We start from the raw sequence: 19,403 nt of genomic DNA, 5'->3' as shown, positions 1-19,403 counted from the left end.
CCCCGCCCCGCACACCCCCACGCCGCCCAGCCAACGGCAGCGCGCGCGCCCGGGGGTGTGTCCCGCCCCCCGCGGCGCACGCGGCCCCGCCCGCTACAGCCGGGGGGAGGGGCAGCGCCCGGCAGAACGGGAACGGCGTCGCGGCGCCAGCAGCGTCTCCTCGGCCGCCCCCCTCCCTCACCTCCTCCTCGCCGGGGTTTTTCCACTCCCAACCGCCACCTCCGTGCTGGGACCCTGGGCCGCCTCGCCTCGCTGCCGGTGGCGGGCAGAGCCGCCAGGCCCCAGCAGAGCGGCGGGCTGCGGTCCCTGCACCGCCTCCTCCACCCAGTACCCCGGAGCAGGTGCAGCACCGGCTCCCCTTGCCCGAGAGGACAGGCCCGAAGCACCAGCACAGCACAGCGAGAGAGGCCCCGGGGAATGCCCCTTCCCTAGGCCGCGGTGAGAGGCCGGGCCCTGCAGGGATGAAGCTTGGCTTGAAATGGCAGAACTTGAAACTGTCCGGGGGGAAAAACACCACCTCAGCCCAGCTCCCCTGCTCACCATACTGAGCTCCCAAGAGCCACCTCACAGCAATGCCGCTCCTTGGCTTTACCAAAGAAAAGCTGAGGTGATGCTCATCATCTGATAACAAAGCACTAAAAAGCCACCTCTCCAGCACCTGCCGCAAGCATCCGATCTCAGGCTGTCTCAGCCTGAGACAATTCACAAGTTCTCAAAGCTCTCACTGTTCCTATTCACAGTGCAGCTGAAGGCTTATGGTTAAGAAATTACTCAAAAACTAGTAAATGCCCCCATCTTTCCCTTCTGTGACAAGATGACATGACTCCTACTGTATAATGTGCAACCCTACATACACGTTTGAAAGAAAGGCTAGCAGCCCTCATGAGAAGAGAGATGACAGGGTGCAAACACGGCTAAACTGGGACTTACCAGTGACACACAAAAAGAGACCCACTCACACTTTTGCGTTTTCCCCCTAAGATTTCCAATTCCTCTCATCTCTCTTATCCCAGCAAGTTCCCATTTCTTTTTGTTAATGTGAATTACCATTGCCATCCCTCCAGGAGCTCACATATATTTTCCCTCCTGTCAGCAACTATCTCACTCTTCACATTGCTTTTCCTTCTTCTACCCCCTACTCCAATTTTCCTTTCCCCTTCTCCCTGTCCCTGTCTCCTAGGTTGTCATATCAGAGCTCCTATTTTTTTTACTTCGGTCCTTCTCACCTGCCTTTTAAAATATTTCTTCCCTTTTTAAAAAACCTGTAACGCTGCTTTCAATCTATTTTCCAGTTTCACTCGTCTATAAACTTCTTTCACTCACATTTTAACATTTTCTCCTCCATTTCTGCAATGCGTTGTTTGCCATAATACTTTTCTTTCCAGGCCAGCCCACCTTGTCAGAGCTCCAGCCCATCCCTCACCTCAGCTCTTGTGTCGCAGTGAGATCCTGGACATATTGCACGAGTCTCCAATAAGCGCCAACCATCACCCACTCCTAGAGGCCAAGCAAAGATGTTCGTAGTGATTCTTCAATGCCCCTTCATTTCTCATGTCCATTACAGACTCCTCTGCTGCCCTTACAAGTTTTTAATAGCAGGCTTATAGATATACCACGAATAAAGTGAATTGCTCACAGAAAGATGGTATCTGCAGTTAAAGCCAATGGACATGCTCCAGGACTGTGGGAGAGGGGAAACCACTAATAAGGGCAAAGGAGTTAGGATGATGCTTTGGAAATGACAGAGCTGTAGCTTTATGTCACCGTCAGGCAAGTCACATAAAGTAATAATTGAAAAGTATTGGAGAGAACACAACACAAAGACTCATCAACTCTTTGTACACAAAGCTAAGTCTCCAATTTATTAGGTACTTAGTCGTCGAGGAACCAGAAAACACTGCTTCAAACTTCGAAAAAAAATTACTGAAACAAATCAAAAGAGCTTGTAGTAAAGGAAGCTACAGATAAAATGATACACTTATGTATCAGGAATTGGTAAAGAAAAGATGGGACAAAACCCTGTCTCTCTTCATCACAGCAAGAGACATACACACCACCGCTAAAACCTGTGTTGTTTACAACTGTTATTTAAAAAACAGAGGAAGCAAGCAGTCAATTATCAACATTTGCAAGCCGCAGAGGCTCCTGATGTCCATCAGGATGAGGGAAAGACGCCTGGCCAGGTTTGGCCGAGCTGCACAGTGCAGCGGCACCACTCCCGGGACAGCGCGGGGCGCGGCGGGGCGGGGCGGCCAGCCCGGGGCCGGCGCCGGGTACACACGGCACGGGAGGCTGCCCGGGAGACGGCATTTGCCTGAGCTCACCGCAGCTGAGGCTCCTCCCGCACCGCCGCACTAACCCTGCGGAGTGTCCGCGGCTCCGCCCTGCGCTCGGGCCGGGCCGAACCCCGCCGCAGAGCCGGAGCCGGGCCCGGGGCGGCCTGCAGGGCCCGCGAGAGACTCAGCCGCCCGGCCCGCGAGAGACTCAGCCGCCCCGCCCGCCAAGCCGCACCACCCAGCGCTGCTCGCGGCCGGAAGTGTGCGGCGGAGCCGTACCAGGAGGCGAGCGGGCTGCTCTAGGCCGCTTTCGGTGGTTCCGGCGGGGCGGCATGGAGGAGCGGCAGTACCGTTCGGCCTCGGGGGCGCCCATCGCGCTGCGGTGCCGCCAGCACAGCGCCTCCTGCCGGGAGCTGGCGGTGCGCTGCCCCCGCCTGCAGCTCCGCTCGCTCAGCGCCGTCACCTCCGCCGTCTGGCTGGCGGCCTACGGGCTCTTCGTGCTCAGCGAGGTACCGACCGCCCCCGGCCCTCCGCCCCTCGCACCTCCCCGCGGCCGAGGGGTGGCCCTGGGCTGGCTGCCGCCCTGAGCTAGTGTCCCGCTGAACACCGGGGAGCGGCGCTGCGGTCCGCGGTGGCGGGTCTGTCCCCGGGCCCGCCGGCCTGCAGGGGGCCCGGCGGCCTGGGCCGACTGCTCCCGGGGCGGGGCGAGGCAGCCAGAGCCGGTGGGAGGGTGGTGTCCGTGTGTCCTGGAGCTGCTCCGTGCCCCGGGAGCACCCAGGTGGTAGATCCTGGTGAGTGTGTAGTGGAAAAAATTAGAGTTGTGTTGGCCGGAGTCTGAGGACAGACTGGCTACGGGCCGGGTGCTCTCGGTGGCTTCTCGAGTGCCTCCCTTGGTTTGTAGCCTCTTGCCATAGATTAGATGTTCATATGGGTGTTGAGTGATGCCTGGCGCATGTTTCTGAGTCCAGATAACAGGTGTTTATTTGGAGAGATGAATTGCAGGAACTGGGAATAAAGAATATATTGAAGAAGGTGAGTGACTGCTGATCCCCAAAGGATTTTGCCTGAGTGACTTGGAGAGCACTGCTCAGTGAGTGTCAGCTGCTTGCTCATGTTTCACAGCCAAGGCAGTAAGACCTTGGCAGTACAGATTTCAAAAGTTTCTGATAAATCCAGAAGTATTGGTTTAGATATATGATCTTTGACCCATACTTGCAGGGAAGGACCAGCTTTAGACCCAGACCAGTTACCTCCAGATTATACCAATAGCTTGACCAAAGAAGCTGGTCACTGTGACCAACACTATCACTGTCGCTCTTCATTTTTTTCAATAATCTTTCCCAAGGAATGAAGGCAGAGATTGCAACATGAGTCAGTTGGCAGGTTTCTGATATTAAAAGATGATTCATGTTCCTCTAGCTGGAAGGGAAGCTGTGTTTGAGTTTTGTTACAAAAGCAGACACCCCAGGCACTGGTTACCAACCCGCTGTCTTCCTGCTTGGATTTACATGTGCTAGTGCAGCTTTTACACATGCGACTGCAATGCTTCCATTTTGTGGGGAAACCAGACCCGAAAGTCTCTGTCTGTGTGGATTTCGGTATCTAATTAATGACTCTTGGTTTGTTTTTTGTTTTGGGTTTTTTTCCCATGATAACAAATTTTCAGAGGGGTCCTATACCCTTTTTGTTTGAATGTGGCCATGGCTTCTTTACTTCACATGTTGGTACAGGCCCAGCTTGAGTGGTAGGGCCATGCAGTAAATCTGGGTCGTTTCAGAAGTGTCAGTTCTAACTTTCATTCATGGATATGAGGCCTACAGCTCTCCAAAACATATTCCAGAAATAGGTTGTAAGTTGTGGACCTTTGGGATTTATTACCAGGCCTTAAAATGACTTACTTTTGTCTATAGTTTAATCAGTTATATATTATTTTGTGTAACAGCAATCCCAAGATTGCAGCATGCAAAAGATGTTTGTCCTCAGACAAAGCAAAGGAGAAAGCAAATGTTCTTTAGATTGGTATTTAAGGCAGGAAGACAGGTGAGGTTTGAACAAGTTTAGACTTGCAGTTCATAAGAAGACAACCAGTAGGCCAATGTTTTTTCCTAGAATATTTTTCTACCCCTCTGTGATTCCACCCTCAGTTGTAGCAAACATTTCACAGCACTTCTCTGTCAGTGACATCACCTCTATAGGCATCTGTGTAATATGCCGTCTTTGATGTAACTAACTGGTTTTGGTTGAGATTTCTGCACTAAATTTACAAGGGAATAGAATTTTCTTGCAGTTATCCGTTTCAGCTCCCAGTTCTTTCAGACCATACTGTGAAGACTGATTTAGATCTCATTACACATGTATCAGCTGGTCAGGTGAATAAAAGGACACCACCTGAGTAAAATTGCCTTGTAACTGTAGCTTTAGTATTATAATTTATTGTGCAATGTTACTTTATCTAAAGCTGTATTTAGTTCGTTGTGGGACCAGAGCTCTGTCTTTGCTTGGCGTGTGTTACAGAATAGCATGATGCTTTCTTCTGCTATCTTCATCACATTGATTGGCCTGATCATATACCTGCACTTCGTGAAGATTGACCAGGAATCCCTCCTGGTCATCGGCTCACTCGGCATTCAGGTGACTTCATCCTATGCTTCAGGGAAAGAGAGCACGACCTTCATTGAGATGGGTCAAGTGAAGGATGTGGTTATCAATGAAGCCATCCATATGGTAATCATACGCAGCCTGCCTGTTTTTGTATCTGTAGGCACACTTGTGTCTAGTACATGTTCATGAACATGGTTTACTGGAGCAATTAAACACAGCACCATCCACAGCTTTACTGTCATCAGGAGCTTTGTTTCAGATTTCTTTCTTTATTCTCTTACCAGTTTTCTCACCTTTAAAGAAGAACTCAAGCCAAACAGATAGCCGTCCCTTACATCATGCCACTGACACCGAGCCAGTGGTTTTATTTCTTTGTGTTATACTGTTCTTACAAATCCTGATGCCAGTAGTCAGGATGGAGATAAGAAGACAGAAAACATGAGAGATTATTTTTTCTGTTGCTGGGGTTTTCTATAAAGCTCCTGTAGAAAAGTAGACCTTACACGCTCAGTATATATGTGTTCTTTTCAGGTTAAAAGTTAAGTAGAAAAAAACACAGGTAAAATTATTTTTTCGTTGTGTGAAGGGAGGAAAGCTTATAATTATAAATATGAATTTGTAGACTTGACCATGGCCTGGGGTGATTGACCTTCAGCCCAGTGGGTTGAAACAGATCCTCTTTCTGTGGTAACTCTAGGCACTTGGGTAGCATTTTCAAACTCTGATCATTTTGTCTGTCTGTCTTGTAGCAAAAAGTTATCTACTACCTGTGCATCCTCCTCCAGGACCCTGGAGATCCTCAGGGAGTATCTGAGGTTGTGCCACTCTTTCAGGTGAGTTTGAACAGTGGGGAAATCCACATCTGTGGTCTGTGTGTGTCTGTGTGCCAGGTGTCTTAGCGTGTGTGTGTTGCACTGCAGGTAGCTGACTACAGTTGCCTTTACCTGACTGCGCCTTCAGGGTGGGTCTTAGAGCATTGTGCAGTGGGTGATGTTAGAAGTATCATAGAAACACCTCTCAGGGATATTTTTTTCATTTTTCCTCCATTCAAACAACAGGGAGCTGTATAAATTTGAACACAGTCAGGAGTTTGCATGAGCTAGGAGTCTGACTCATGTAGGGTACTGAGGACTCACAGCTTTCTATGTAGTCTAACACTCAGTGTTACCATCAAAATTATGGCACTGTACTGTGGTTGATATTTCTCTCAGCTTTGTGTGCCAAAAGTGCTCATAGAAACCTCCTTGGCTTTCTCTGTCTCACCCCTTGACAAAGATCACAGTACAAGCTGTGAACAATTTGCTTAATGTATAATAACTTGTTTGCTTTACCATTACCCTGTCTCCCCTTTCTCTTCTCATGCTAACTTGTTCTGACTGTTCATAATCCTATTTTTTGGGATGTTTTTTCTTTCTGTGTGTACGTGCCTAACACAATGACGCCCTGATCCTTGCGTGGTGGTAAGCAGTACAGAGGTGCCTCACATCTTAGACTGCTGTGATTTATAGCCCTCTCTGTCCTTTTTAATCCACCTGCTGCTGGTGGCTGTCATTTTGTAGTCCACATCCAGGCTGTGACTGGGCACAGTTAGTCTTCAGCTAAATACTTATGGATATAAATAGACTATTCCATCAATACTTCCTGCTAATTCAGTCCCACAATTGTAAAGACATATACTAACAATAATATAAACTAAGTATTTCACACAGAGTCAAAGGGGAAAAAATGGATTTGCTGGAAATCAACAGCTAATAAATTCCAGAGAGCTGCAATCAGGAACCTGGTTTTAGTTATCCATGCTCCTTTCCAGCTTCAAAGATGTTGCCTGGCATTTGTGTAGTGTCTCTTTTTTCCTAGCTCAACTCTGAACAGTTTTGTTTTCTTGGGAATATCTTAGTATTGGTAGAGTTGACTCCACCAGCAAAGGAGGTACAGAAAGAGCTGTGTCAGTTTGCAATTCATTACCAGTCAGTAATTCTTACTTTAACGTGCAAGTTAGTATGTTACTTAGTTTTGAAGGAGCAGTAATTAGTAACTTTATTGCATCTCCTTCATTGGGTTCCTCTAAGTTTTGTCAGCCTTCAAAAATACAATTTACCGTGTCACTGAGCCCAGGAACACTTCTGAGCTGAACTGACCTCTTAAGCAACACTTGCAAAGAGAGGCGTTTGATGGACTTTACACAGTAAAGCTGTTTTGGAAGCTCAAAAGTCATGGACCATAGGGACTGTGGGACAGGGAAACTTTCACCTCCTTGCTGGTTTTAATCTGGACCAGGTTAGAAGTGATGGAATATCATATTTTGATCACCATTCACTGTGTGAAATGAATTAACGTTTTAGAATCATAGAATCATTTTGATTGGAAGACACCTTCAAGATCATCAAGTCCAACCATAAACCTAATTCTGGCGCTAAACCATGTCTCTAAGAACCTCATCTATGCGTCTTTTAAACACCTCCAGGGATGGTGACTCCACCACTTCCCTGGGCAGCCTGTTCCAATGCCTGACAACCCTTTCCTGAAGAAATTCTTCCCAGTATCCAATCTAAACCTCCCATGGGGCAACTTGAGGCCATTTCCTCTTGGCCTATCACTTGCTACTTGGGAGAAGAGACCAACACCCTTCATACTACAACCTCCTTTCAGGTAGACAGCAATAAGGTCTCCCCTCAGCCTCCTTTTCTCCAGGCTAAACAGCCCCAGTTCCCTCAGCTGCTCCTCATTAGACTTGTGCTCCAGGCCCCTCACCAGCTTAATTGCTCTTCTCTGCACTCTCTCCAGCACCTCAGTGTCTTTCTGGTAGTGAGGGGCCCAAAACTGAACACAAGATTCGAGATGCCGCCTCACCTGTGCTGAGTACAGGGGAACAATCTGTTCCTCAGTCCTGCTGGCCACACTATTCCTGATACAAGCCAGGATGCTGTTGGCCTTTTTTGGCCACCTGGACACACTGCTGGCTCATGTTCAGCCAGCTGTCAACCAACACCCCCAGATCCTTTTCTGCCAGGCAGCTTTCCAGCCACTCTTCCCCAAGCCTGTAGCGCTGCCTGGGGTTGTTGTGACCCAAGGGCAGGAATTAACATCTCATCTCTGAATACTGATCCAGATAGACAATGCCGAAGTTTATATATTTATTAGCCCTTTAGCAGCTCTTCAAGGATGTATGCTGAGTGTAGCAGGACCCGGCACTTGGCCTTGTTGAACCTCATGCAATTGGCCTCAGCCAGTCCAGATCCCTCTGTATGGCCTTGCTACCCTCCAGCAGATCAACATTCCCACCCAACTTGGTGTCATCTGCAAACTTACTGTGGGTGCACTCAATCCCCTCATCCAGATCACTGATAAATACATTAAACAGAAGCAGCCCCAATACTAAGCCCTGAGGAACACCACTCACGACTGACCACCAACTGGATTTGGCTCTGTTCACCACAACTCTTTGGGCCTGGCCCTCCAGCCAGTTCTTTGCCCAGCCAAGAGTACACCCACCTGGGCCATGAGCTGCCAGCTTCTCCAGGAGAATGTTGTGGGATATGGTGTCAAAGGCTTTACTGAAGTCTAAGTACACAACATCCACAGCCTTTCCTTCGTCCTCTAGCAGGTCACCTTGTCATAGAAGGCGATCAGGTTGGTCAAGCAGGACCATGGGCCTGATCGCTTGGTTGTCCTGTATGTGCTGTGTGATGTCACTCAGGTTGATCTGCTCCATTAACTTTCTGTTGTCCTTTTGTTGACAGTACTAGCAGAGGCCAAGGGCCAGGTGTCTGAATTCCCTGTTCTGAAGGTAGATTTTTCAGGGTTGCGATCTTCTAGGATGATGGATTAGTACATGGAAATATGCATCTCTAGAGGGAGTATGGTCTAGCAGATAGGTTAATGGGTTTGGAGGTGTGGATGTTCTTCTATGCTGTCACTGTGAACTGTGAGCTGAGCTAAGGGGAGGATTTCTGATTTGGTGAGAGATTCAGGATAACTGCAGAATGGTGCTCATGTTTTGACCGGACAGCTTTAGGGACTGGCATTTTTCATCACAGAGCAGGTATGGCTTGTGGAGTGGCTTTGCATTCCTATTTCACCAGTTTACATCAGACACCTGCTGGAGTTTGATGGATTATTTCTCAATGGACATGCAAAAGGGAAATCTGTTCTCCATTGGCTTAATTTGAGAAAGCAAATCAACTGCAGAGATCGTGCTGTTGCATTCCTTAAACATGCAAGCTTCTGATAGTCAGCTTTGTGTCATCTCTCTGCATCCCTTTCTCTGCCTGACAATCTTACTAATGGGAAACTAAAGCTTTCCAGTGCTTTTACAGACAGTTCAGAGCCTGATTCTCTGCTGTTTGACTTAAATTCTAGAGCTCCAAGCCACGTCTGGACTGCCTGATAGAAGTGTACAAAAGTTGTCAAGAAATCCTGGAGCAGAGGAAGACAGCGCTGCAATCAAGTAGAGGAAAATAGTGAAAAAAAATCAAGGCAGCAAACTTGCAGCAGGACTTGGAGAGACACATGGTAAAGGAAGCAAAACTGCCTTGTGGCTTTTTTAATTAGATGAATAGGAAGTGGTGCAGCAGTACAGTGGTTTTAAGGCTAACAGCCTGCACGGACCCATAGAGTTGTTAGAGAAAATGGCAGCTCAAGGACAGAAGTGAACCTTGAAATCATCTGCTTATGAAGACAGGTGAGCAGAACTTTTTTGACTCAGATAGGAAAGGTTTTTCCTTGCCTCTCCAGAAAATAATTACGGGAAATAGGGCAAAGGGAGGCAAGAACATGCATCAAACGTTTACTCTTTTTTATAACATAACTTGGGCTGGACTGACAAAAGTATGCTTTTGTTTGCTTCTATTTAACCTTTTGTTTGAAAAGTGTATGCCCCTCTACATACCAAAGCTGATGTCTGGGCTGGGCTGGTGACTTCATGATCCACAGGTGAATTTCAGAAAGAAAAATAACAGAAAATTAAAATATACTGTTGCATTCAATGATGTTTAATGAAATAAACTTAGGAGTGCAGGCTTGGGCCTCTTCAGGGATCTGCTTGAAAGAGTCCCAGGGGATGGGGCCCTAGAGGGAAGAGGGGTCCAAGAAAGCTGACTGTCAAGGATCGTCTCCTCCAAGCTCAAGAAGAGTCCATCCCAGTGAGCACAAAGTCATGCAAAAATGCCAGGAATCCTGCAAGGATGAACAAGTTGCTTCTAGCAAACCTCAGACACCACAAGGAAGTGTACAGGGACAGGTAACCTGGCAGGAACACAGCAACACTGCCGAAGATGTGGTTAGGAAAGCCAAAGCCCACCTGGAGTTGAATCTGTTGAGGGATGTCAAAGGCAACAAAAAGAGCTTCTGTAAGTACAGAAGTAGCAAAAGGCAGACAGGGAAGATGTGGACCTGTTGCTGAATGGGGCAGGGGTGTGGTGACACAGGACATGGAAAAGATGAGGCATTTAAAGGGCCAAATCAATTGCTCTGAGAATATGAGGAAAATGTTTTGTTGAAAACAATGGCAATGACTATGTGAATAAAGCTTTGTTGTCCAGTGCTCTTCAGAGTAACTTAAGGTTGGGAAATGCTTCCTTGTTGCTGAGCTAAAAGTTACTGTAACCTTGAACTGGTATTTTTCTTTTTTTTTTTTTTTTTCCCCACAAAACTCCTCAGTAATGTAACAGACACAACTGAAATGTCAAAACAAGAGCTAAACCAGCAAGTTGGCAGGAGCCATGGGGTCCTGCTTAATTTGCATAAAATACTGTACAATACGTTACATAATCTGTAATTAAAACATGTGGCAACATACCATCCTGTAATATGGTAGAAATAAGGTGATTTTTTTTTTTTTTGTCACAATGCCATGAAGTTTGAAAGATGCAGGTTAGCTTATGTCACAGGATGTATTCTGGTTGTCCAAGTGAAAGGCTGCAGCTTGGGCATGTGTTACTGGCTTTTGAGTAGCATTGTCTAGATTACTTCATTTTTTTATGGTGTTATTTCTCATAAACACTTTAAATGTTAGGGTTGGCCAGATCTTTGTTCCAGTGCTGCCCTAGTGTAAGTTGGTAGGTTGCTGTAAAGTGAGTGAAGCTGCACCCTGATGCAAACTGTGGTTGCAAGTCCAGGCAGAACCGGGAAGGGTGGGTGCTGGGGCAGGGGCTGACATTGGCTATGAACAAGGGCAGCGGGTCCTGGGAGGGTGGCTGTAAATGGCAACAGTGGTGGTCCTGTGACTGAAAAGCATGTGGAGTACATGAGCTGCCTATGGCTCGGGGTGTGCTTCGGCCAAGTGGGGTTTTTCCGTGGGGAGGAGAAGTGGTCAAGGCCCTTGAGGAACAGTATATTAGCAGGAGGATTCACTGAGCTGTGGGGAGAATGTGCTAGAAAATAAACTATGTCTCAGCAGAGCGAACAGACTCTTGGACTTAAGAGTGTGCTGGGAACATGGACTATGCTGTAAGAATCCCATGAAGTCCTGAGAATGTGCACTGAAGAAATGAGCTAGTAGCTGTGTCCCAGGAGGAAGCCTGGCAAACTGTCGTAGCCATCTTTGGAAGGTGCGAACACTCTGTGCCCATGGAGGGCCCTTCAGTCATCCACTAAAGCTGGGAGATCAGCAGAGAGAAACAAGGAATCAGACTAGGGCAGGTCTGCACTGGGTTTGTGCCTGGATACCAAACACAATCTTTGTCCATTTTTGTTTACATTAAGACTATTTTGGCTTTTAAAATAGCTTATTTCATTCTGAGAATAATACAGTTAATTCACAATAACTGCATTTTATTAACAACAAGCAGAAATCTCACAGTATCTCCCAGACATCCTTTTACATACGCACAGCAGTTAGGGACTAAGAAAGGCTTTTGTCATCTAATTCTATGCTGCAGCAATCATCTTTGTCAAAAGCATTGATTAAAATAAAAATTGTTTTCTCTACCAAAGAATCATACAAAATAGATATCTACACAAGATTGTTTGAAGTCAGGTAAGCTATAAATAAGAGGTATATGTGCATCCATCAGAGTGGGGTAGTCCCTGAAATACTCAAGTATTGGTGAATATTTTTAAGAAATAAGGAAGAAAAGAAAGTTTCATATGCCATGCTTCTCAATTTAAAGTGCAGGTATGGCAGAAAATATTGAGCTTCAGGACAGCTTTTGCTCATTCAACATCTCAGCTTCCTGCATGCCCTGGTACAAGTCTGTAAGGACACGAGTGTTAGCTCTGGAAGTGAAGTACAGGCTCTGAAGTGTCAGCTAGAGACTTCTATGCCTTCAGCACCCCCAGCACCAATGACTGCTCAGCTTATTCTGAAGCAGCTTTGCTGGTGGTGGGATACAAGAGGACAAAAAGACCTTCAGATACAGGAGGAACTGTAGGTACAGGTGACTGCGTGAGGAGGAATCCTGCTCTCTGTATTCAAAGTGTTGGAGCCATACTGAGTTCACTGTCTGTGTGTGGGAGAGAGGAAACACACACTACTGGCCACTCTATCAGGATATATTGTAACTTGAAAGTATCTAAGAAAAAAAAAAAACTAAACACCTTCTCAAAATTGGTTTTGGCTCAGAAAACTTCTACCCTTTTCCATAACTTCAAGGGCTGATCCTTAAATTCATAACAAGTACATCACAGTATGTGCAAATCAGGTCTCCATTTATACAATCTTTTCCTGCCTTATTTCTGAAATATGGTTTCCACAACCCATGGGTGGCTTTTTTTTGATTGGTTGGTTTGAGGGTTTTTTTGTGTTTTGTTGTTGTTGGTTTTATTTTTAATGTTACAAAGATGCTGATAAAAGATTGCTTAGAACTATTTTTGTCTGTCCCATGCTCTTCTCTTAATTTGTGACTTTGCACCCACCGTAGACACGAAACAAAAATTTCTTGAAGCATTGGTTCCACTGTATGCATTAACTGGGTGTTTCAAGGTTGGTGGCAGGTACTAGAGAAGTAAAAACAGTGGTATGGTTGGTTTATTCATTTGCGATAACTGGTTTGCTATTGCTGAATTCATTCTAATGGTTGAATTCACACTGTTCTAATTTGGGAAAGCTGCCCATGAATGCATAATTATTATGAAGTTGCATGTGGTACTTTTGAAAGTGCAGTTATTCTTCCTTAGCTTTTCTAGAATGCTTATCAAAATAGCTGAACTCAAGCTAGGTAGATTTAGATTTTTCAAGAAGAGCTGTTATTTTTCTTTTATTTCTTTAAAACCCATTAACGTCTTCAGTCATAACAAAGTCCCTTTGAAACAGGGACTTTTTAAAAAACCATTCTTTTGGAAAGTCAGAAGAACAATTCTTAAGCACACATTTGCTGACTGCCTCTCCTCCTTGCTGTGGTAGCATGAGGGAAGCAGGAGTTTGAAATGAGCAGCTTCTGTCAAGTCAGAATGGCAGAGCTGGTTTGGGGAAATCTGTTCCTGTTGCTGAAAGACAGAAAAAGTACAAAATTTGCTTGCCTTGTCTTCCTTTGTCTGAGATTATGGAGAGTTTCAAACACATCCTGAAACATCTACCACAGTGATGAACAGTCTCTGAAAGTGCTTGACTGATGGGGAGTGTGTGACACATTCAGCCCTGCAGCAGAGATCTAACATTCAGCTCTTGCGTAGAACAGCATCGACCTCTGAAATGCATCAGTCCTGTGGGAGCCAGGGCATCATCTGACACTGAGTCCCAGCTGTTCCGAGTCCTCAACATGCAAAGACACGAGGTTTCCACCTTTTGTTAAAGTTTAAAATATTCTTGAGTACCACCAAACTCTTATTCTGTAAGTCACTATTTCAGGTTTGAAATTACCCTTGACTTGCGTTGGGATTATTCTTGTCAGTTTACTTCCTCTTCCTTCTCAACAGTGTCTTCTTTCATTGTTTCATATCTGGAGCAAGGACTTGGAAAGTTTCTGTCTTCCCATTTTAGCATCAGTTTCAGGGAGGAGTCGTCATAGCTCTAGGGGAAATTAAATTGTCCTCTTGGTTGTGTTTAGCAGTTGCATAAACACTACTATAGTCTCTGCAAAAAGACTATCTTTATAGTTGTTCTGGGAGTGGCAACATTTAATTTAAACACTGGTAAAAACTTTAATATGCTGGCTATTCACAACCAGAGCCTAGAGCTGAAATTATGTCTAAACTACCTGATCAGACTATGTCATGTTAATTTTACACTCTGGTACTAACCTTTTCAGTGTATATCTAGTTTATGATGCAGTGATGTGCAGCTCCTGATCCAGGCAGTATTCAACAGGATACATCCTTGTAGGGGGTTCATGCCACGGTATCCATTACCACCTGTTTTTATGTTGGATAGGACTGTGTGCGCAGCCCCCTGCAGTCAGATTCAAGCCTATATACCACTCAAATCTGCCTTGCAGAGGCTGCAGTCTAATTTAGGTTAAAAGTGAGCAAGTTAGGGATTGATGCAAACAGAAGATTATTGGAAATAATGATAATAACTGAAAGGGGCAATAATGAGAAAAAAATATCACTGTGAGTTTTAGGAGCTGGACTGAGATTCCACACACAGGATATACAGTGATCTAAAGGCAAGTGCAAAGCTGAAAATGACAGAGATCCAAGAAAACGTATATGCTTGTAAGCAAAGCAGTAAGATCAGGAGACAGAAGAAGAAGGGGTGCAAGGAAAGAGAACAGATGTAATGTGACTGGGGCAGTGTGCAGGCAAATGACTTAAGGCATGGTATTTTGGATGGAGCGTGGCATGGAAAGGAAATTCCTGTGCAGTTCCCAAAAATCAGCTTTTTTTTCTTTTTTTTTTTTCTTTTTTCTTTTTTTTCTTTTTTAAGAGAAGGGACACTGCCTCTACCCAAACTAAGGAGCTTTGTCTGTTATTATGGAAAAAGAACCATGATCTGCATTAGAGTGTGTAACCAGCAAAATCATGGCAGTCTGCAAATCAGTACAGAGCAGTGGGGAGAAAGAAAAAAAAAAAAGCCCAAACAAATCAACGAGATCCCTCAAAGTCATTTGGGATGAGCCCTTAGAGCAGGGTGGGCCCCTTAGTGCTTCGGGGCACAGAAGGAAAAAAGCACCGGCTTTCAGTCTCCCAGAGCTTGTTCACAGATGTTTTGCTGCGGGAGGGCTGCGTAGGAGACAGGAGTGAAGGTGTCGAGCGGTAGTTAATGTAGCTGGCAATAAGAAGTGTTGCTTCAACAATCTAGGGAGAAAAAGAAAATTATTAACTGCAAGTCAATTAGAGGTAAGAGCACCGTTTGATTTTTAGAACCTATTGACTGCATAACTTTTGCAGATGGCTTTCTCACATGGAATTGTTCCATTTTGAAATGAAGGTCTCTTTTTAAGAGTTTGGTATAATAAGTCTCTTGATTAAAGGCTCCAGCTTACAAGGGATGTATTGAATGTCTATAGCCAATGCAGCAGCCATAAGTACCAGTCCCCAGGGCACGTACAAAGTGCCCGGCTGTGGTGATGCCAGCTGAAAAGAAACTCACTGTTCATTTTGTAATTACCTTTGGAATTGCCATTGTGAAAAGGAGTTTTTCAGTGCTGTTTTTCCCAGAGCTCCTATCTTTCATTTGACTGACTACAATCATGAAGTCATCTCGAGAGCCTCCAAAGGTCAGCACAGAGGAATATGAATAAGAGACCTTCACGTGCTGTAGACAGAGAGTTTGAAAGAGTCACATTTCTGTAAAAGAAAAAAGGGCCACCTTACACTAATGCATTTGCCACTTACTGCAAGAACACCAGATCTCCAGCAGTAATGGGCAGTATAGGTAATGGGCTCTCTAGGTAACAGCTGGCAGAGAAAGCTCAAGTGAAAATTGCATTTCTAGTTTTCTCCTAGCCTGCTTGATGCCTCACTGCTCCAGAGCAGAAGTCCAAACTTCGCTGTATCCCAGGTGGTGGTAGTAAAGCACACACCACTGAGATTTTGCAAGATGTATGAGCCTGTTTGCTGTCCAAAGAAGCAGTCAGCTGTTCCACGAAACCCTACCTTACACTGTAGCTGTAATTTTCCTTTGTTTATGTAGCATTCAAACATAGAACTGACTTCCCTCATCCCTGACTTCTACAAATTAACTTCTGGATCCATTTGAAGTTAAAGGCAAACTTTTAGTGACTTCAAGTGGACCCAAGGGAATGTCTTTCTGTGGGAGGTAAGTGATTTTTCTTAGACAGTGTTCCTCACCATACCATAGTGTTATAATCCAGTATGCTGATACCATCTTCATTCACAGCTATCCAGACAGGACAGTCTTCCAATGCAGAAGGCAAAATAGGCTAGAGAAAAAGAAAATTATTAATTTCAATATTTTTTTGACCACCATCCAAAGATGTTTCTATCCTTAAAACCCAAGATTTATGTCAAAGTGAAGATGAGAGAGAATCCTACAGGCTTACTGGTCTGACCTGGTTTGATTAAGAGGGCTTTCTCAAAATCTGGAATAACATTTTTAGATTTACAAAGAATTTGGGGACTACCGGCACAAGAGATGTAGTGATAACAAAGGCTTTGAGATTAACTAAATTCTGTCAGTGTAGTTAAAACTGAAGGAAATGCTAGGACAGAGCAACAAAACGTCAGTTCTGCTCTGCTCTGGTTCTTACACTACTCCCATCAGTCAGGCAGGCAGGGAAGCCTGTTGGTTTCTGTAATATGAGTGGATCCAGTACAATCAATGCAATTTTCTTTCTTACAGATTTTTATAAACGTGTATCAATTTTCTGTTAAAGAGGAGTTTTGTGTTGTTATGGCTAGTGACATCAATCTTTCACGGGAACCTGCTGTTACATGGCTAATGCCATAGCCTTTGCTATTTAACTGTTGAAAAGTTATATGTTAATCATCAGGAATATCAACATTTTTTAAACTCTGGGTGGAACTTTCTATATTCTGATTCTTCAGTGTCAGTGACCTCAAATACCAGTAACCTCTTCTGCTTTTACTCCTGAAAGTGGAAATAATTGTCTTTTTGGAAACTTTTTGTATATTTACACAAGAGATCCCTTTCATCCTTAAACTTTATTCCATAACTATAGAACTTTGACTTTAAAGGCAGAGATGTAACCTTGAACAGGACCTATCTCAAGCTTTCAATAGAGAAGGTTTCTACTGGGTTGGGGAAGATGGTTAATGCCTAAACAAGATTTCTCAGACAGCCCCTAAGACATTAGTTTGGGCAGGGTAACAGGTACAGAGCTCTGGTCTGGGATGGGCTGAGGGATCGAACAAGCTCCAGGGAGAAGCACTCCCTCCAGCTGTTCTTTGCTGTCCCACTGATGCCTGTGGGCTGGCAGCTTACCCAGCATGTGCTGTAGTTTTCATTTCTGCAACAGGACACGAACAGTGCTTGCCTCTCTCGTATGGCAAGAAAGCAGCTGCTCTGTGTCAAGTAGAAAACAGGACTGCACTACGCATTCTCCTTTAGCTAGCATCAGCTGCCACGTGTGATTTATGGGGGACTCTTCCCTTCCACTCTCCAGTGATATGTAAATAGTATTTTTTAAACTACCATTGCAGCCTTGATGACCAAGGAAATTCCTGCCTGAGAAAGCATTGGCAAGGTTTGTAAAGAGAGGTGGTATCCCATATTATGATCAACTGATTTATCCAGGGAACTTTCCCTTTTTAATTACTGAGCACTAGCAACCTCTAGCGTTTAGAACATATTTCTTTTCTTTCTTAACATATGTGGTACCACACGGAACTGTTCCTTCTATTTTTTCTCTTCTGAAGTAGAAGCATTTTCAGCTTTTGTTACCAGAGATCATAGATACATGTCTACTTAGATCACTTTCAGAACAGAAAGAAAGTGTGCTTCAGTTACCTTAGCAGCAAATAGTTTGGCTCCAAAGAGAGGCCATTTACGGGCCACTGTCAAATAAATTCGAACGCATTCTGGTGGAGAGCATCCCTGTAGGACCATCCACTTCGTCGCCAGCCTGTCAGCCAGTTGCCTTTACAAATCCAAGACACAAGACAGCATTATTTACTAATGTCTTCTAAGGAAAGGTGAGTAGAATTATAACAGTTAATAAATGTTCCTCTTATTCTAAAAAAAGGCTGTTCTACACAGCACTATGGACAGGGCTGTCAGCAGTGACAGTTATGAGAGTTGTACAACCTGAGTTTATTTGAGCATTTTCTGTACTTCCACAATTATTAATATTTTACTACTACTTATACTGTAATGCACAGGAATCCCAGTCGCATATGGGTTGCTCACTGGTGTATATAGTAAACAACTGTATCTACAAACACTCAGGCAGCTGTTATAGTAAAATCCTGCCCAGCTGGTCTTCACATTCAATGATACTTTCACCTCCATCTTAACTTGCATGCAGTATGCTCTATGTGGAATGGCAATATCTGCTAACTCTTGATTTGGCTCACTAGGGATGGTTTGGCAGCTGTCTTGCTGCATGCAGATGGAATTTGCTTCCAAAAGGAGGCAATTGTGTTAGTTCCACCACTGCATCCCTAAGTAGCTTTGGATCTGGAAGATGACCATTTTCCCCTCTTTAAAACAGTTAGAGCTGGGACCCATGGCAGCATCTGAATTCTGTACTTGAGATCTCTGCATTATGTGTGAGAATTTCCAAGTCAAAACATCAAAAATCCCTGCCAAAATATGTGCTAGCAGAATTACTGCATGGCCTGAAGCAGTTCATATGTGTTGGCTTTATGGCTTGTTGCAAATGTTAGGCATCTGGATTCAATTGACATTTGGGGGAAGGGTAAAATAAAAATTCAGAAACAGAATTCATCTTAGGCCTAGGTTAGAGTTTGTTGGAACAGAGATGCCTAATTTGTAAGTGAAAGGCTTAAACTTCTTGCCTAGCGGAAAATTAGTTGGTGATTTGGCTCTTTTTATATTAGTTAACTGCTATTTTCTTTCAAAGGAATCATTTCCTGACACTTGTGTTTTCTTTAAGTTTCTACATCAAATAATCATGACAGGGCTCCTTGATGTTTCTTAAATATAAAACCAGTATTTTGCAAGCAAAATTTGTTTTCAGTGCAAAGTATAGAAGAACCAACAATTTACCTGAGCTGTTCAGAAGTAATGTTTTGCTTGTAGCGTTTGGGGTAGAATTTATCTAAGACCTGGTAGAGAAGATGCTGCATTTTTGATTGTGATAGTCCCCCAGGACCTGAAGATCCTGGTCGGTCCAGATCCCCATATTCCACCTAAGACAACATCATAGTTTATAGTGCAACAGAACTATGGGGTTTTTTTAGTGCAGTAGAACATTCCATGAATTCTCAATACCAGTAACTACTGTGTTTATTAGTCGTGCAAAAAGACACCATTAGGCTGGGGAATTTTGTCTACAGCATTTACCATAGTAAATGTCTACAGCAGAGCAACTACTGAGGACATGACTGCCCAATTCCCTTTACTGATCAAAGAAAGTGAAACAAGATCTTGTATAGGGAGACACTTTTGTATAACTGCCAGACTTTTGGGGTTTATTTTCAATTAAAACAACAGCATATTTGTAAATAATTTGGGCAATGTTCCCAGCTTCTTCATCTCAGTTT

General features: G+C 44.5%; 2 protein-coding genes across 7 annotated transcripts in view; one reads left to right on the top strand and one right to left on the bottom strand.

Annotated features, from left to right (window-relative positions):
* The first annotated feature begins 2,012 nt into the window (after window positions 1-2,012).
* Window positions 2,013-10,684, top strand: PIGH (phosphatidylinositol glycan anchor biosynthesis class H). Its single transcript, XM_065840148.2, has 4 exons — window positions 2,013-2,785; window positions 4,791-5,000; window positions 5,627-5,710; window positions 9,237-10,684. The coding sequence occupies exons 1-4, from the start codon at window positions 2,609-2,611 to the stop codon at window positions 9,336-9,338; spliced, it is 573 nt and encodes a 190-aa protein (XP_065696220.1). The 5' UTR covers window positions 2,013-2,608; the 3' UTR covers window positions 9,339-10,684.
* Window positions 10,685-11,627: 943 nt separating this feature from the next.
* The window catches only part of PLEKHH1 (pleckstrin homology, MyTH4 and FERM domain containing H1), a 53,424-nt gene continuing 45,648 nt past the window's right edge, over window positions 11,628-19,403 (bottom strand). For 5 of the 6 annotated variants that reach the window (XM_071809307.1, XM_065839103.2, XM_071809308.1 and 2 more), the window contains 5 exons: window positions 18,907-19,049; window positions 17,686-17,815; window positions 16,052-16,138; window positions 15,364-15,510; window positions 11,628-15,050 (listed from right to left, as the gene is read on the bottom strand). In XM_071809307.1, coding sequence (XP_071665408.1) covers window positions 14,874-15,050; window positions 15,364-15,510; window positions 16,052-16,138; window positions 17,686-17,815; window positions 18,907-19,049 — 684 coding nt within the window. In that variant the 3' untranslated portion in view covers window positions 11,628-14,873. Of the gene's footprint in view, window positions 15,051-15,363; window positions 15,543-16,051; window positions 16,139-17,685; window positions 17,816-18,906; window positions 19,050-19,403 lie in introns of those variants that run through there. The other variant, XM_071809310.1, reaches the window with a different exon arrangement.

The sequence above is a fragment of the Patagioenas fasciata genome, chromosome 5 (genome assembly GCF_037038585.1).
Source record: "Patagioenas fasciata isolate bPatFas1 chromosome 5, bPatFas1.hap1, whole genome shotgun sequence".
Lineage (NCBI taxonomy): Eukaryota > Metazoa > Chordata > Aves > Columbiformes > Columbidae > Patagioenas > Patagioenas fasciata.
Note: the sequence above shows the minus strand (reverse complement) of the source record. Positions and strands in the feature narration are given on the sequence as shown.